We start from the raw sequence: 14,968 nt of genomic DNA, 5'->3' as shown, positions 1-14,968 counted from the left end.
GACTGGGCTGGCGCGGGGGCACAATGTGGGCTCTGTGCTGGGAGGAGACGGCGGCCACCGAGGTGGGGGCCGCCCCGCCCCGGCCCGTCCCACCCCTCACAGCCCCTCCGCACCCTGCCTCCCGGCCAGCCCCCCGCCCGGCGCCCAGCCGCCAGCCGCACCCCGCCGGCGGCCTTTCCTGCCCACACCCCGGGCACCGCCCGTCCAGTTCCGCAGTCTCCGCGCGCGGAGGTGGCATCCTCCCGAGGGAGGAAGGGCCTCGACGCAGCCTCTGGTTCCGGGCTGCCCCCACCCCATCCCGTAGCTCCCGCCCGCCGCGCGCCTCCCCGTCCCGGCCCAGGTCTTACGCGCACGATAGCTCAGCTCCGCTGGGCTCGGCCGGTGCGGCCGGACTGCCGGTGCCGGGAGAGCTGCGCAGGCTGTGCGGGCGGGGCGAGCCCAGAGCCCCGCCCCGGCCCCTAACCGAGCGCCGCCCGTGCGGTCCTGGCGCCCGAGTGCTTGCGGGGCCGGGGCTCCCCGCGGCGGCGGGGCCGGAGCGCCAGCGCGGCTTCTCTGGGACAGCGCCCCCCCACCTCCGCCGCCGGGCACGGCTCACTCCCCTCGCGCAGAGGGCGGCCCGTCGCCAAGGAGACGTTAGGGGAGCGTGCGTGACACTAGGGCGACGCGGGGTCGCTCGGGGGCGCGCCGGGTCGGCCTCCGCCACCCAGTCGCGGCGGCTCTGCCTTGGCCCCGCCCCTAGCCACCCTCAAAACAGAGGTCGGACCCGGAGCTCCACAGGCACGTTTATTTAAACGACACAGTCGCGCTCGGGCGAGGTCTGGCCCGGCCACCCTCCTCCCGGGCTCTGCTGACCCCTGGTGGTCGGCCCGGCCCAAGCCGGGGTGGGGGGAACCCTGCCCAAGGGGGGACACAGCACCACGACAGGAGGCGGGGCGGTAGGGCTGTGCACGGCAATAGGGAGCGGGAGGCCGGGCTGAGGGGGGCCTCTAGGGTCAGGTGGCTGGGGAGGTGCTGAGGAGCGCAGGGGCGTCTTCGGGGAGAGACCGGGACTTGTGCTTGCAAGTGATGAGGTGGGTGGGTAGCGCCTGGGTGTCGTGGAAGATGACGAAGATGCTGGGCCGGTGGAGGCAGTCCACCGCGCTGTCATAACGCAGGAGCGCGTGCCCGGCGGGCCGCGGAGGGGGTGCCCGCAGCCCGCGCTGGCCCTGCCCGTAGTCACCGGTCAGCACCCGCGCCACGAACACTGCCTTGTGGCCCTCGGCATCGGGGGGCGAGTAGCGGTCCAGCACCGACAGGGAGGCGCGCTTGGCGAAGTACACGCCCTGTCCGTAGAGCGCACCTGCGGGGGGCAATGCACGGGGTCCGGGAGGCGGGGCGGTAAGGGAGCTTCTAGGGAGCAGAGCCCACGCCCCCGCAGGGACCCAGGTCTCACCATTGCGGCCGCAGAAGCTGCGGTTGAAGCCGTGCGCGCAGATGTCGGGGACGGTGGGCATCGCTGTGCCGTGGTACAGGACCTGCTCGGCCGGCCGCTCACAGCACTGCTCCAGGCGCTCCCGGTGCAGCTCGTACTGCTGCTGCAGCAGCGGGTGTAGCACGCGCTCCACCTGAGGCAGGGGGTCGGGGTGGGGATGGGGGTGGGATCAGAGCCAGGCTACTTGTGCCTCTGGGCCACCCAGCAGGGCTGAGCTCCAAGGAGCCCTCTTGGAGGAGTTCAGAGACTGGGGAGACTTCACAGCTCCTGCCATGCTCTACTCAGTAGCCCACATGAGGTTGACCTTCGCCTCCTCCACAGGGCCCCAAGTGGCACTGCAGGGCTTCCGGGGGGCCTGCAGGTGGACAACCCATCCACTAACCAAAACCCAGCACCCACAGCCACACCTCTACAGAGAGAAGCTGAGCCCGGTGCCTGCACTGCGGGCAGAACTTCACCCCCAACACCAGGAGATACCCCGGACTTCCCAGTGATGGGAGACCTGGTGACCAACCTGGTAGTCAACCAGGAGGAACCAACTCAGGGACCCAAAAAGTGTCTTAAGAAATTCTAGTCACTTCAGACGGATGCAAAAGAATATTGTATCCATGAAACAAGACTACCTACTGTGAAAAAGAAACAGGCTGAAAATTAGAGTGTTCTTACATTAAGGATGGAATTGCTGAACTGCATCCAGTGGGTAGGCTAAATAATAAGATGAAGATAGAGATCAGGAAGTGACTCAGAGTGCAGAGCTGAAGAAAGAGTTGGGAACTGTGAGAGGACTGATGTGGGAGAGGGGCCGGGAGGTCTAAGATCTCAGTAGGAGGACTTCCACGAGAATACGCCAGATGCGACGGGAGCAAAGAAGGGCTTGATGGAAGACAGTTTCTCTGAGCTGAAGGCGGCATCTTCAGATGGAAAGAAATGCCAAGGATGATGGGAAAGGCACACCCATGGCCCCTACCTGCTGGGAAAATATCAGCCTTCAAAGTGAAAGGAAACTCTACAAGAGTACACACACACACACACACACACACACACACACACACACACCAAAGTTGATATACAAAAGTGGAAAAAATCTCACATTCTCATACTGGGCTTCTCACCACTAATACTGGATGCTAAGAGGCCACAGAAGGGTTTTGTTGTTTTTTTTTTCCTTACCTTTCCAAGAACAAAAAAATTTTGAGGAGGAAAGAAAAAGAGTTAAGTCTTCCAAAGATCTGAAGGAAAACATATTTTCATCCTGATCGCTATACCCAGCCACACTATTTATGGTGCAAACAAAATAAGGACAGATCAAGGCACAGAAGAATCAGCTGTGCCTAAGTCCATAGAAATGTTTTAATAAATACACAGCATGCTTTGTTTGAAAAAATATCAAGTTGTAGTTGCAAAAGGCAAAATAAATTTAAAAGTCCAAGATGTTTACTACTCACTCAAGGAGATACTTCTACTAAACAGAAAAGGAATCTATGCAAGAGGGCGACGGAGTCAACAGGAGAAACTCAGTAGCCAAGCACCACAAAGAAAAACGAAGAGAGTAAATGAAATTAATGGCCATTTGCCCTTGACTCCTAGAATATTCTCTTTCAGGCAACATGGTTTTAACAACTAGGTTTTTCCTTCCCCTTTGCCCTCTCTGGTCCAGTGGTAAATATTTTTTCATTATCATAATATATTGATCAACCTAAGGCCCAAACATGAGTTTAAGCAAGCTCCGGGAGTTGGTGATGGACTGGGAAGCCTGGCGTGCTGCAGTCCATGGGGTCACAGAGTTGGACACGACTGAGCAACTGAACTGAACTCATGGCCCAGGCATGCAGCTTCATGACAGTCGGTCAATGATGTTGGTTTGTCAACCTTGCCAACATAAAAATAATGTCACTGACCAAATGTGAGATGGCAGAGGGAAGAAATGACAGGGGAAGGGAAGCTCATTCTCCACATCTCTGGAAGGAGGCAAGAGATAGTCTCTAAAATTAAGTGGAGAAAAGACTCAAGCGGACGTCAGTCATAGAGGTCCTGCTGGAAGAAGTTGCACAGGCAACCAGCCGAACCTCAAGAGGAGCCTGGGGCCCGAGTGCAGGAGGTCTGTCCTCTGCAAAGAGCAGGAGTGATGGCTGCTAAGTCCAGAAATGGAAGCAGAGTCCTACTCGTGGAGTTACAGCAGTAGAACCAGGAGAGCGGTGGTGCTGCTGCTGGCTGACTGGGCCAGGGCTGGGGAAGGCCTGGGGTTCTGCATTTCTGACCAGATCCAGGCTGCTGATGCTGCTACCCCACCCCAGGCCCACCCACCCACAGCTCAGTGCCTCAAGAGTCAAGGGGTTGCCTGGCTTCCCAGCTCTTGTCTGGCCCCAGATTCCTGCCCCTCGGCCGTGAGTGTGCAGCCCAGCTCATGCTCAGTTATCCTGTCTCTGGGCACTGCTTTCACACTCGCGTGCCAGCCAACTAGCCTGGCTCAGCCTCCTCCTCAGCCCTTTCTTCTGGCCCCACCGGCCCTCGGGACGCCACTGCCTCCATCGTCCACCCCATTGCCTTGCGAGCCTCTCCTTCTCAGCCTCCTTTTCCTTCCTTCTGGCTCCCCCACCAGTAGTTCCCAGCCTTTTCTGCAACGAGACCATGCTCAGAGCTGCCACTTTTTACAAGTGAATGCAGGAGGCGGCTCCAACCAGCCCTCTTCTTGCTGGAGCCACCCCCATGGCTGGCAGGGGAGCCCCCAGAAGTGCAGTCTGCAGAAGGAGCAATCCTCAGAGAAGCCACCAGATGGCGCCAGCACCCCACGCTCTACTCAAGGAGGCGGCAGCAGGCACCTGTCACTGGCAGAATGGGGCCCCGGGCTGGGACCCCCAACCTCCACAGCTTTCTGTCTCCCTGGCCATGGGCTCTGCAAAGCAAAATGTGCCAGGAGCCCAGAGGCCAGAGGCGGCAAGACAAAGTGGCCTCACCCGCACTACGTGGATCCTGCCGTGGGCCGTGTCCAGCGTGTCACAGAAGGCCTGCACCACCGCCTGGAACTCACTGCTGCTCTCAGCGAGACGCTCCAGCCTGCCCAGGGGCTCCTTCAGCCTCTGCTGTGGCACTGAGGCAGGAAGGAGAAAGGCTGTAGGCCATGCTCAGGGCGCTGGTCGCCCTCCCCACCCACTCCCAGGCTGCGGACTCACGTGTGGAGCAGGAAGCCGCCAAGGGAAAGGCCGAGCTCTGATCCCGGGGGCCAGCCAGCAGCGCTGCCAGGTGACGGGCCGCGTGGGTAGGCTGGACCCCAAAGCCGCGGAGGACGATGTGGCCACCGTGCAGGGCAACACTCACACCATGGCACCGCTCTAGGCGGGCGCACAGCTCCGCGGGCAGCACACAGCCCGGGGCCCCCACCAGCTCCTCCCTGAGGTGCACCTCCAAGGCGGCCTCCAAGGCCCGGTCCAGCTCGTCCATATCCCGCTCGAAGGAGGCGTGCACCTCCAGCTGGGCCCGGCCACCCGGGCCCTGGCCCCAGAGGAGCTCCTGCTCCCCACTCAGGGGGGGCGGCTCCAGCAGGGAGAGGGCCAGGGCCTGCTGCAGCGCGGCCTCCTCCTGCTCGGCTGCCTGGCCCCGCGGCTGCAGGGACCGGTAGAGCGCCAGCTGTAGCTCAGCTTCCTCCTGCAGCCACTCAGGCTCTCTCGTGCTGGGGGCCAAGGGCCCCTCCCCAGACCTGAGGGTTGTCACCTCCTCCTCTGGCTGCCCCTCAGGCTCCTCCTCCCCTAGCTCCAGTGGCAGCCAGTCTTCCCCATCCAGGCCCTCCAGAGTGGCCAGCAGCTCTCGGACCTCCTCTGGGGGGCAGGGAGAGGCACCCGGTCAAAGGTCAAGCCCAGCTAGGACGGGGCAGTCAGGGGCCGGGAGGAAGATGGAGACAGGGGTTGGAGGGTATCCGCTCAGCCGATGGGCGCAGTGCAGAGCAGCACAGAGCCTGAAGTCAAGAAACGGCTGCGGGATGTCCTGGGGCCCCAGGGATACCTACCCAGGCCTGAGTTCTCCTGGTCACCGTCCGGATCGTCTGGAGGCCACGGGGTGGAGGAGAGGCCAGGGAGGGCCTGCAGGGCCTCAGTGGGGCCCACCTGTTGGGAGAGAGTGTCAGGGCTCCCAGGACACCTGCCCCCCAAGGCGTCTGAGCAAGGGTGGAGGCAGCGCCGGGCAGGGGTAACAAGGGGAGGGCGGGGCAGGTTCCGTGTCCACCTCTTCCAGGTCCATGTCCAGGACGGCCCCAGCCAGATGCTCTGTCCTGAAGACGCACTGGAACTGTGCCTCCAGCTCCCGGAGAAGGTGCTGCCCCTCTGGGCTCAGCAGGAACCTGGCACTGCCTGGGTGCTTCAGGCTCAGCATGTGACAGCTAACGCTGCCCAGCAGACTTTGCAGAAACTCCTTCGCTGCCTGGCATGGGGCCAGGGCTCCGCAGAGCTGCAGGACCATGGGGTGGGGGTGGGGGGCAGTTGGCAAGTTTAGGGCACAGGAAAGGCACCCGGAGCCCCCAGTAGCAGAGGAGGATCAAAGGTGAGGACTCCTCAGGGGCTGCTCACCCGGAATCCAGTCGTATCTGAGCCCTCGAGTGGGAAGAGGGCCACATCTTCCAGGCCGGTGAGAAGATCCTCATGATAGAGCTGAATGAAGCGCATTGCTCCCGGCTCCATTGCCAGCACCATCTCCACCAGGCCCTGCTGCCCCGGTGACCCCGCGGGCCCCTGGCTCACTGACGCCACCTGCTCTGAAGAGCGCACGGCGATCTCCACTGGGTCCGGAGACCCCACAGTCCTCGGGCTCCCCAGTCCCTCCTCTTCTGAAGACCCCCAGGGCCCTGAGCTGACTGGCCCAGCCGGTGCCAGCGACGAGCTGTCCCATTGAGGGCCTGTGCTCAGAGAGGCTCCTGACTGCCCTGGCGCCTCCTCAGAGCCCAGTGTGACATCCCCAGCATAATGCTGTTCCCTTGCTGGTCCTCCTGCCTCCTGGAGAATGTGCCTGGGGGCCCCAGGCCCCCGGTCGCCCGGGCAGCTTCCTCCACCTGTGTCCTCAGTGAGCTTCTCAGGCTCCAGGACATCGTAGTGAGGGACAAGTTTCAGCTCTGAGCCCTGCAGCCGGTGGTCCCGCTGCAGCACCCGCTCGGCCACTTGGAAGAAGGGAAAGAACAGGTCATCAGGGCTCCAAGCCATGGTGGGGAACCGCCCTGTCCTGCCCCACTCACCCCGCCAGTGCTGGAAGGAGACGACGGTGCCCAGGTGCCCTGGAAGGCTGCGCATGCCCTCCAGGGGCCCCCCGCCACTGCGGCGCTCATTCTCCAGGTACAGCTCCAGCAGCAGCAGGTCTGCAGGGGGGTCGCCTCCTACCACACGCACTGCCCAGGCCTGGGGCACCCAAGCCAGGGAGACCTCAGCCCCCTCCAGGCCCAGGGCCCGGGAGTGCTCCTCCAGGACACCAGCCTCTGTGGGGAGGATCCAAGTCAGCACAGGGCGCCTCCCCTAACATGCAGGCCGCCCCAGTCCCGCCTCTTACCTGCCTCAGAAAGGGGCTTGGGCAGTTGCACCAGGGCGCGATCTGGTCGGGGACTGGCCAGGGCGTGGCAAGGCTGCTCCGGGTGCCCGGCGGCACAAAGCAGAGCTTGGACATACTGCTCCAGGAGCTGGGGTGTGGTGCCAGGAGGCAATCCTTGGAGCAGCAGGCGCGCAGAGGCGCGTGGTGGGGCTGGCCGCAGGCTCAGCCGGGCCCCCTGCAGAGTGTGCTCCGGCCAGGCCAGGACCCTCGCGGCATCTGCGGGCGAGGGGAGTGTGTGGTCAGGGCCGGCGGCCAGCGGAGCCCAGGCTGCCCCTTTCCGTTGGTCCCTTACCTGCAGGCTCCTCAAAGGTGAGGATGCCCCCGTGGCCGAGTCTCTGCCAACTCGCCACAGGCCCACCCCCGGAGCTTCGGCGGTTCTCGAAGTAGAGCGTGAGCAGCTCGTCTGGGATGCTGGAGGGCAGACCACTGAGCTCCACTGCAGCTCCCACCTCCGCCTCCGCCTCCCCCATCGCCACCCTGGGGCCAGAAGAGGGGGTAGGCAGCAGCCCCACTAGTCCGCCTCACGCAGTCCGGGTCCCTTGGTAGCGTTCCCTGACGCCCCCTTCACTATGCAGGCGACCTACATCCCCCCACTTACACTTCCTGACCCCAGCCTGAGCCGCCCCAGCCCGGGCCTTCAGCCAGGACTCCCTCCCCACACCCTGAAACAGGAAAACAAAAGTGAAACTGTTGCAGGAAGGGAGGAGCGCCCAGTGCTGGGCCTTTCAGGTGCTTCCCTCCTCAGGCTCCTCCTGCAGGATGTTCCAGCCCCGCCCCCGCCCCGCCCACCAGGCCCTCCGCTCACCGGTCCCGTCTGTTCTCTGTCCCACCCCAGACCAGTGGCTGTAGGATGGGGGGAGTGGCCCCTGGAGGTCCTCCACTCCCACTGGCCCTTCCCTGTGAACCTCAAGACGGCCAATCACCCTCCCTGGTAAATCCGCCGGGGTTCTTGAGTCATTGCCCCCAACTCAAAGACCTCAAGCCTCTGTGTTCCCTGCCCCCACTGCAGAGACTTTGGGTCTGGCTGAGGCTGGCTTTTAACTCTCCCCAGCAACCTTGGCGCCTGCACCTGCACTCACCCTTCAACAACTCAAAGGTGGCCGGCCTCCCACCTGGCGAGGGCAAGCAGTTCAGCTCCTGACCCTGGAGGGGTATGTCCCCATCACTGCTGGCCCATGGCACTGCCACGCCTCTTGCCCAGCTGCACCTTTAGAACCCACACTCCCTCTTGCCATCCAGTCGCCCCTTCCCTGGTGCCCGTACTCATTAGCTTCCAGCCTCTGGAAGAGTTGTGCCCACGGTGCTCTCCACCCCCACCTCCCACTTAGCCCTCAGCCACAAAAACTTCCTTCAACCTCTGCTACTTCTGCAAGGTATTGAGGGCCTGTCCAGCCTGTACCCTGAGCTGCCCCCACCCTGGTCCGAGCCTCTCTCATCTCTCGTCTAGATCACGTCTCTGACTTCTGAACAGATCTCTCTCTGCCACTCCTGTCCTATCGCACCATCCATCCACAACAGAGGGCAGGGTGCGCGTTATAAGTCGCACCAACATGAGATTGGACCATGGTGAAGCCAAAGTCCTTTGGAAGACCTGCCAGCCTGGACTGACCGGGCCCCAGTCCCTGCTGGCTGAATGCCCTTGTATCCCCCATGCTCCGTCATCCAGTGCAGCAGACCCTCCCTCCCTGACGCCTTTGTACTGCCCCTTCCCTCTTCTAGACCAGCCTTTCCCATAGAGCCGCCTGGCCATCCCTCCCCACAAATCACCTTACTAGGTTCTTGGTGGCAGGTTTAACTTGAACTTAAAAGTCTTCAAGAACCCTCCTAAAGCCCTGACCTCAACTTCACATTTGTCATTTTTAGGTTTTTTTCTTTAAAAAAGGGCCCTCAAATTGTATTAGCTTCTAGTTGTACAAAACCTGAAGTCACCTCTGCCTGCTCTATGCTTTGTCTTCTCATGGAACTCATTGTCCACAAAGGTCCATCTAGTCAAGGCTATGGTTTTTCCAGTAGTCATATATGGATGTGAGAGTTGGACTATAAAGAAAGCTGAGCACAGAATAATTGATGCTTTTGAACTGTGGTGTTGGAGAAGACTCTTGAGAGTCCCTTGGTCTGCAAGGAGATCCAACCAGTCCATCCTAAAGCAGATCAGTCCTGGGTGTTCATTGGAAGGACTGATGTTGAAGCTGAAACTCCAATACTTTGGCCACCTGATGCAAAGAGCTGACTCATTTGAAAAGACCCTGATGCTGGGTAAGATTGAGGGCAGGAGGAGAAGGGGACGACAGAGGATGAGATGGTTGGATGGCATCGCCGACTCAATGGACATGAGTTTGGGTAAACTCTGGGAGTTGGTGATGGACAGGGAGGCCTGGCGTGCTGCGGTTCATGGGGTTGCAAAGAGTCAGTCACGACTGAGTGACTGAACTGGACTGGAACTCATTGCCTTCTAACACAATGTATAATTTACTTATTATACCTATCCCTATTGTGGAGGATCTACCCCAGGCAGCAGTGTGCCGGAACAACTCACATCATGACGACAACATTGTTCAATTTGGGGGAATCTTTGTGAGTCAGTTTGTAAGCTGGTGGTCAGTCAAAATAAGCCACGATGGGGTATTTATGCCAAGGACATGTGCAAAGGCACAGATCAGGGCTTCCCCACGTTGGGGTTAGTTTTTCAACACGGAACCAACACACCCCCTGCACAGGACAGAGCCTTTCCCAACCACTGCCAGGCCTGGGAGAGGCCACCATCCAGGAGTCCAGAAAGTACAGTAGGACTCCTAGGCCCCAGGGGCAGAGGCACTCCTGCAGGGACTCCAGGAGACAGCGCCCCAGGGGATGTTCCTGACTGGGGCAGGCAGCGCTTCTTCTCAAGACCACTGAAGCCCAGGGAAGTTAAATTGACCTCCAGTCCTGGGGCATCTCTAAGCCTCAGTCCCTCAGCAGAGAAACAGGGCTAAGAACGCCACCCTTACTGTTTGTGAGTTTGTGAAGTGAGCATAAATGGGCCAGTAGGGACCTAGACTAGCTTATTGGAGAGGACTGAGCAATTATACAATCAGGTCTCTTGATCTGGGATAGACTTGGATGAAATGGAGAGTGGGGTTTCAAGGTCAAGGAGGGACGGAGAGTGCTAGTCAAGACTCAGCAAATCTCAAATTTAGGAATAAATTTCTCGATTCTCTGACCCAAATTGGAGAGGCCAGGTATCAGCCTCCAGGCCTACAGCTCTCAGAGCCCAAGCCCAACTCTCGGTGGATGGAGCGCGAGACAGACGCCAGCAAGGCGGCGGAATGGGGCAGGATCCTTTCCGGAGAGGCGCCGCCCTCCCGCAGAGACCCGTCCACGGCCCCGCCCCGCCCCCGGGCCCGCCCCGCCCTCGGCCCCGCCCTCGGCCCCCGCCCTCGGCCCCGCCCCAGGCCCCGCCCCGTCACACGGCCTCGCTGCGTCTCCTGAGCCGCAGGCGCAGGCCCAGCAGATCCGAGAGCGTAGCGGGTGCGGTTGCGGGTGCGAGGGCGGACGAAGCGGTGGCCGACCCAGCGGCCGCACAGCGGACAGTGGGCGCAACTTCCTGAGGCGCCCCGCGACTGGTGAGTCCCCGGCCCTAGCACAGCCGCGTGTCTACCGGTTCAGCCGGCCGGCCGCTGCCACCCCCGCGGGAGCCCTGCGCAGCCGAAAGGCGTCGCGGTGGGTCAATCTGCCGGTCCGGCCGCCGCGTGGCCCGCAGGGGCCGGGGAGGGGGGTGCGGCGGTGGCGGCGGCGGCGGGGGCGGGGAGCCGGAGAACCCCGCGCGGGCAGGCGGGCGGGGGCGGCGCGCTGCGGCGACAGTAGGACCGCCGCTCGAGCGCCCCCCAAACGGGCCAGAGGGCCCACCCCGCCCTCGGTGCGGGGTCCCTGGCCGCCGCCGCCGCCCGCCTCGCCCCCACGTCCGCTTTGTACCCCTGCGCGCCCTCTGGTCTCTTCCATCCCCCACACACCCCCGCAACCCGCTGTTCTTGGCGTACCCCGCCGGCAGGCAGCCCGGCAGCCGATTCAGGCCTGCTGCCCCTACCCGGGAACGAGGGACGGTCGGGCCCTGCTCTGGGAGAGGGGCTCAGGGCTCTGGTTGGTCACAGATGGCGTGCGGATTTCCTGGGATAGAAATAGCCGCCTGCCCTGGCCCCTCAAAGCTGCTTAAGGGGCGGGATGTGAAGGGGAGGGTCCGGGCACACCCCCACACTTCCCAGACCGCGCCCCCGGCCGACACCCAGGATGAGCTCTGACCCGGAGACGCCAGCAGCCGTGACAGGGCCCATCGAGGTGCTTGAGAAACCGCGGAACTCCCAGAATCCCGAGACTGACAAAGTCACCCCCTTGTCCCTCCCCTCCCCTCTGAGGTCGGCCTGTGGCGGCCCCTACTGAAGCCGCCAGCGCAGCCACCCGGCCCCCACCCGCCTCTCCTGGCCCCCAGCTTGGGACTCCCCGCTGCCCTGGGGCAGAGGTCATAATCCCCCTCCTTCCATCCTGGTTCCCGGCAGCAGGTGGGGTGCCTGGCTGGCTTCTGTCACGGCAGGCTAACTGTTCTCTCTCTGTCCTCTAGGGGGAGACCACAGAAGCTGAGGCCATGTCCCATGAAAAGAGTTTCTTGGTGTCTGGGGACAGCTATCCTCCCCCCAACCCTGGATATCCGGGAGGGCCCCAGCCCTCCATGGCACCCTACCCAGGGGCCACTTACCCACAGGCCCCGTTCCAGCCATCCCCCTATGGCCAGCCAGGGTATCCCCAGGGCCCCAGCCCCTACCCCCAAGGTGGGTACCCGCAGGGCCCCTACCCCCCTGGGGGCTACCCCCAGGGCCCCTACCCCCCAGGGGGATACCCCCAGGGCCCCTACCCCCCAGGGGGATACCCTCAGGGGCCATATCCGCAGAGCCCCTTTCCCCCCAACCCCTACGGACAGCCACAGGCCTTCCCAGCACAGGACCCTGGCTGTGAGTATCGGGGCAGGGCAGGGCGAGGGCAGGGGCTCCCACATGAGTGAGGGGCGCTGACTGCCCGTCCTGCTCCTCAGCGCCTCATCATGGGAACTATCACGAGGAGGGGCCCCCATCCTACTATGACAACCAGGACTTCCCTGCCACCAACTGGGACGACAAGAGCATCCGCCAGGCCTTCATCCGCAAGGTAGGCCTCGGGGGCTGGGGGTGTGGGCAGCTGTGCTGGCGGGGCTCTGAGCCACCTCCCTCCCCAGGTGTTCCTGGTGCTGACCCTGCAGCTGTCCGTGACCCTGTCCACCGTGGCTGTGTTCACATTCGTCGGGGAGGTGAAGGGCTTTGTCCGGGAGAACGTCTGGACCTACTACGTCTCCTATGCCATCTTCTTCGTCTCCCTCATTGTCCTCAGCTGCTGTGGTGACTTCAGGCGGAAGCACCCCTGGAACCTTGTTGCGCTGGTAACTCCCAGGGCCCTCCCTCAGCACCCCATGTCTCAGGCTTTGGAGCAACAGAGGGGGTGGGGCGGGGTGGGAGGGGCCACGGCTCTGGGTGCTGACACGCCATCTCCCCACAGTCGATCCTGACTGTCAGCTTGTCCTACATGGTGGGCATGATCGCCAGCTTCTACAACACCGAGGCGGTCATCATGGCCGTAGGCATCACCACGACCGTCTGCTTCACAGTGGTCATCTTCTCCATGCAGGTGAGGGGCCCCCCGGGGCAGGGCTGCCGACCCCCGGGGCCCAGAGGCGCCCTGGGGCGGCAGCCGCCAGTGCCCCCTGCGCGCATCTGTGCCCGCAGACCCGCTACGACTTCACGTCCTGCGTGGGCGTGCTCCTGGTGAGCGTGGTGGTGCTCATCCTGTTTGCCATCCTCTGCATCTTCATCCGGAGCCGTGTCCTGGAGATCGTGTACGCCTCACTGGGTGCTCTGCTGTTCACCTGCGTGAGTGACGGGGCCATGGCCCAGGCGTGGGGCTAGGCGGGGTGCTGGGCGGGGGGCTTGTCCCTCGACACCGCCACTCTGTCACCCCCAGTTCCTGGCAGTGGACACTCAGCTGCTGCTGGGGAACAAGCAGCTGTCCCTGAGCCCAGAGGAGTATGTGTTTGCTGCGCTGAACCTCTACACCGACATCATCAACATCTTCCTGTACATTCTCACCATCATTGGCCGCGCCAAGGAGTAGCCTGAGCCCGCTCATGTGGGGCCCCGCAGGTGGCATGCCCAGCCTGGTCCCTGCCCTGGTGTGGCAGCTCCTCTCAGCTCCCCTCTCTCGTTCCCGTGCGCTGCCTGGGACAGGGAGCCCCGCGACCCTCCCGTGTGTACACCGCAGACACTTCTGTCCTGGACCCGCCGCGGCCAGCATGGCCCCTTTCCGCCGTCCCACCCCGCCACAGGGCAGCGGGGCCAGGTTTCCATGCCCCCTCCCGCCCACCCAGTGTTGCATGAGCCCTGTCTGCCAGCCCACTCCAGGGCCTGGGGACAACACCAGGCCTCAGGGGCGAGCGATGGAGCCACGAGGTGAGGGTGCACGTCTCCCCTCCTGTCCCTGCTCCCTGGCTCGGCGTACAGCCTCCCCCACCCCGCCACTGGAGTGCTGCCCTCTGGGGGACCTGCGGGGTGAGGGTCTCGTCCCTGCGCTGAGCCCTTGAGGGCAGAGAGGAGGGAACAGTCCAGGTCAGGAGGGTGCCTTCCTCTCATTCTGCTGTCTGTAAAATACCAATAAATGGGACCCTCTGCGCTCTGTGTTCCCTTCCTCACTCTCATCACTGCCACTTCCTCCCCGAGGCAGGGAGGGGTCTGGGCGTCAGCAGAGTGAGGCAGTGAGCAGGACCTGGACAGGCAGGAGCCGGACAGGCATTGCTGGCCGGGCATAGCTCTGGCGGAGGGTGAGGGCAGCAGCTTCTCCATACCTCCACCTCCTCGCAGCCTTCCGAGCTACGTCCTGAGCGCTGTGCCAGGAGGCCTGGCTGATGGACTGGACCCGGGGCTCCCAGATCACATGCTGTCTGCCACCCATGCCTGGGACCTGCCTGGCGTGACGGAGGGTCCTGTGAGACCTCACCATCCCCCGCCCCGGGCCTGAGGGGCAGTGGCACGGGTCACTGACCCCCCCCAGCAGGACTGTCCTGCTCCTCTGGCTCTGACAGGCCCCCAGGAACCCATCAGCGAGCACCTGACAGGTGGCACTGCACGCCCCTCCCCAGATACCTGCAGACCAGGGCCCCCAGGGTGAAGCGGAATGGAGACCCTGAGGCCCCCTGGCCTGCCTCTGGCGCCTTCCAGCAGTCTCTCCAGACCCCGCCCCTCTGTGGCCTCAGCCCCAGCTGGTCCTGCGTAGCCTCCTGTGGCTCTCTCTGTCCCCGCTCCAGAGCCTACCCCTGCCGCTCCGGCTCTGACTTGTGCACCCGCCGTCAGCCAGGTTCCCTTATCCCCGCCCTCCTCACAGAGGGGTCCTTCCGCAGCCCTGAACCCTCCTGAGCCCCCAGCCCAGTGGACACTCACAACCCGCCTTCGCTCATGGGACCTGCTGTCCACTTGGCTTGAGACCCCTCCCCCAGGGCTTCCCCAGCTCCTACCCGCCACCCCATTAACCTGGTCCATTAACCGGTGCCAGTACCCCAGCATCTCTGAAGGGACGCCTGCTCTAAGCCAGCACCCCCACGCCCACAGGCACCTCATCATGGCCTATGCCGCCCCTGCCGCTCCCACGTGAGCCCTGTCAGCGTCCAATGGCCCCCCCAGGCCAGAGACGTGTGTCCCCTCCGCCCTTGTCCATCCTGCCCCACCCACTCCCCGCCCGGGCCCCCTCACCGAGGCCTCCTGTGCTCGGCTGACAGCTCACCCCCACCAGGCCTCTGCCTGCCGCCAGGTGTGCTTCCGACACACATGCCACACCACGTGCCTGATGGCAGCTGGCGGCACGAAGCCCACGTTCCCTGAAGGCTGCTCG

General features: G+C 63.1%; 3 protein-coding genes across 5 annotated transcripts in view; 1 reads left to right on the top strand and 2 right to left on the bottom strand.

Annotated features, from left to right (window-relative positions):
* PLEC (plectin) overlaps positions 1–478 on the bottom strand; it is a 56,530-nt gene extending 56,052 nt beyond the window's left edge. The window contains exon 1 of the mRNA XM_055545556.1: positions 348–478. The gene's annotated coding sequence lies outside the window, so the exon portion shown is untranslated. The remainder of the gene's footprint in view (positions 1–347) is intronic.
* A 167-nt stretch (positions 479–645) lies between these two features.
* Positions 646–7,669, bottom strand: PARP10 (poly(ADP-ribose) polymerase family member 10). Of its 3 annotated transcripts, XM_055545571.1 has the most exons (10): positions 7,326–7,669; positions 6,995–7,249; positions 6,687–6,923; positions 6,028–6,611; positions 5,687–5,908; positions 5,472–5,568; positions 4,642–5,283; positions 4,426–4,559; positions 1,433–1,604; positions 646–1,339 (listed from the first exon to the last, which is right to left on the bottom strand). In XM_055545571.1, exons 1-10 carry the CDS (start codon positions 7,501–7,503, stop codon positions 993–995), a joined length of 2,868 nt encoding a protein of 955 aa, XP_055401546.1. In that variant the 5' UTR covers positions 7,504–7,669; the 3' UTR covers positions 646–992. The 3 variants fall into 3 exon arrangements, with proteins under 3 accessions (XP_055401546.1, XP_055401545.1, XP_055401547.1); XM_055545570.1 differs by having other exon boundaries at positions 6,028–6,923; XM_055545572.1 differs by lacking the exon at positions 6,687–6,923.
* Positions 7,670–10,484: 2,815 nt separating this feature from the next.
* GRINA (glutamate ionotropic receptor NMDA type subunit associated protein 1) lies at positions 10,485–13,761 on the top strand. The gene is made up of 7 exons (XM_055546809.1): positions 10,485–10,635; positions 11,625–12,012; positions 12,093–12,205; positions 12,273–12,473; positions 12,590–12,718; positions 12,817–12,960; positions 13,052–13,761. Exons 2-7 carry the CDS (start codon positions 11,649–11,651, stop codon positions 13,199–13,201), a joined length of 1,101 nt encoding a protein of 366 aa, XP_055402784.1. The 5' UTR covers positions 10,485–10,635; positions 11,625–11,648; the 3' UTR covers positions 13,202–13,761.
* Positions 13,762–14,968: the final 1,207 nt, after the last annotated feature.

This window comes from Bubalus kerabau, chromosome 14 (genome assembly GCF_029407905.1).
Source record: "Bubalus kerabau isolate K-KA32 ecotype Philippines breed swamp buffalo chromosome 14, PCC_UOA_SB_1v2, whole genome shotgun sequence".
Lineage (NCBI taxonomy): Eukaryota > Metazoa > Chordata > Mammalia > Artiodactyla > Bovidae > Bubalus > Bubalus kerabau.
Note: the sequence above shows the minus strand (reverse complement) of the source record. Positions and strands in the feature narration are given on the sequence as shown.

Excerpts from the sequence above, each read along its gene's own strand:
- PARP10 (XM_055545570.1), bottom strand. The coding sequence starts at position 7,503 with ATGGGGGAGGCGGAGGCGGAGGTGGGAGCTGCAGTGGAGCTCAGTGGT. Across the intron at positions 5,909-6,027 it reads CAGATACGACTGGATTCCGG|CTCTGCGGAGCCCTGGCCCC; the intron begins GTGAGCAGCCCC and ends ATGGTCCTGCAG. Across the intron at positions 5,284-5,471 it reads CCAGGAGAACTCAGGCCTGG|AGGAGGTCCGAGAGCTGCTG; the intron begins GTAGGTATCCCT and ends CCTGCCCCCCAG.
- GRINA (XM_055546809.1), top strand. The coding sequence starts at position 11,649 with ATGTCCCATGAAAAGAGTTTCTTGGTGTCTGGGGACAGCTATCCTCCC. Across the intron at positions 12,474-12,589 it reads CCTGGAACCTTGTTGCGCTG|TCGATCCTGACTGTCAGCTT; the intron begins GTAACTCCCAGG and ends ATCTCCCCACAG. Across the intron at positions 12,961-13,051 it reads GTGCTCTGCTGTTCACCTGC|TTCCTGGCAGTGGACACTCA; the intron begins GTGAGTGACGGG and ends TGTCACCCCCAG.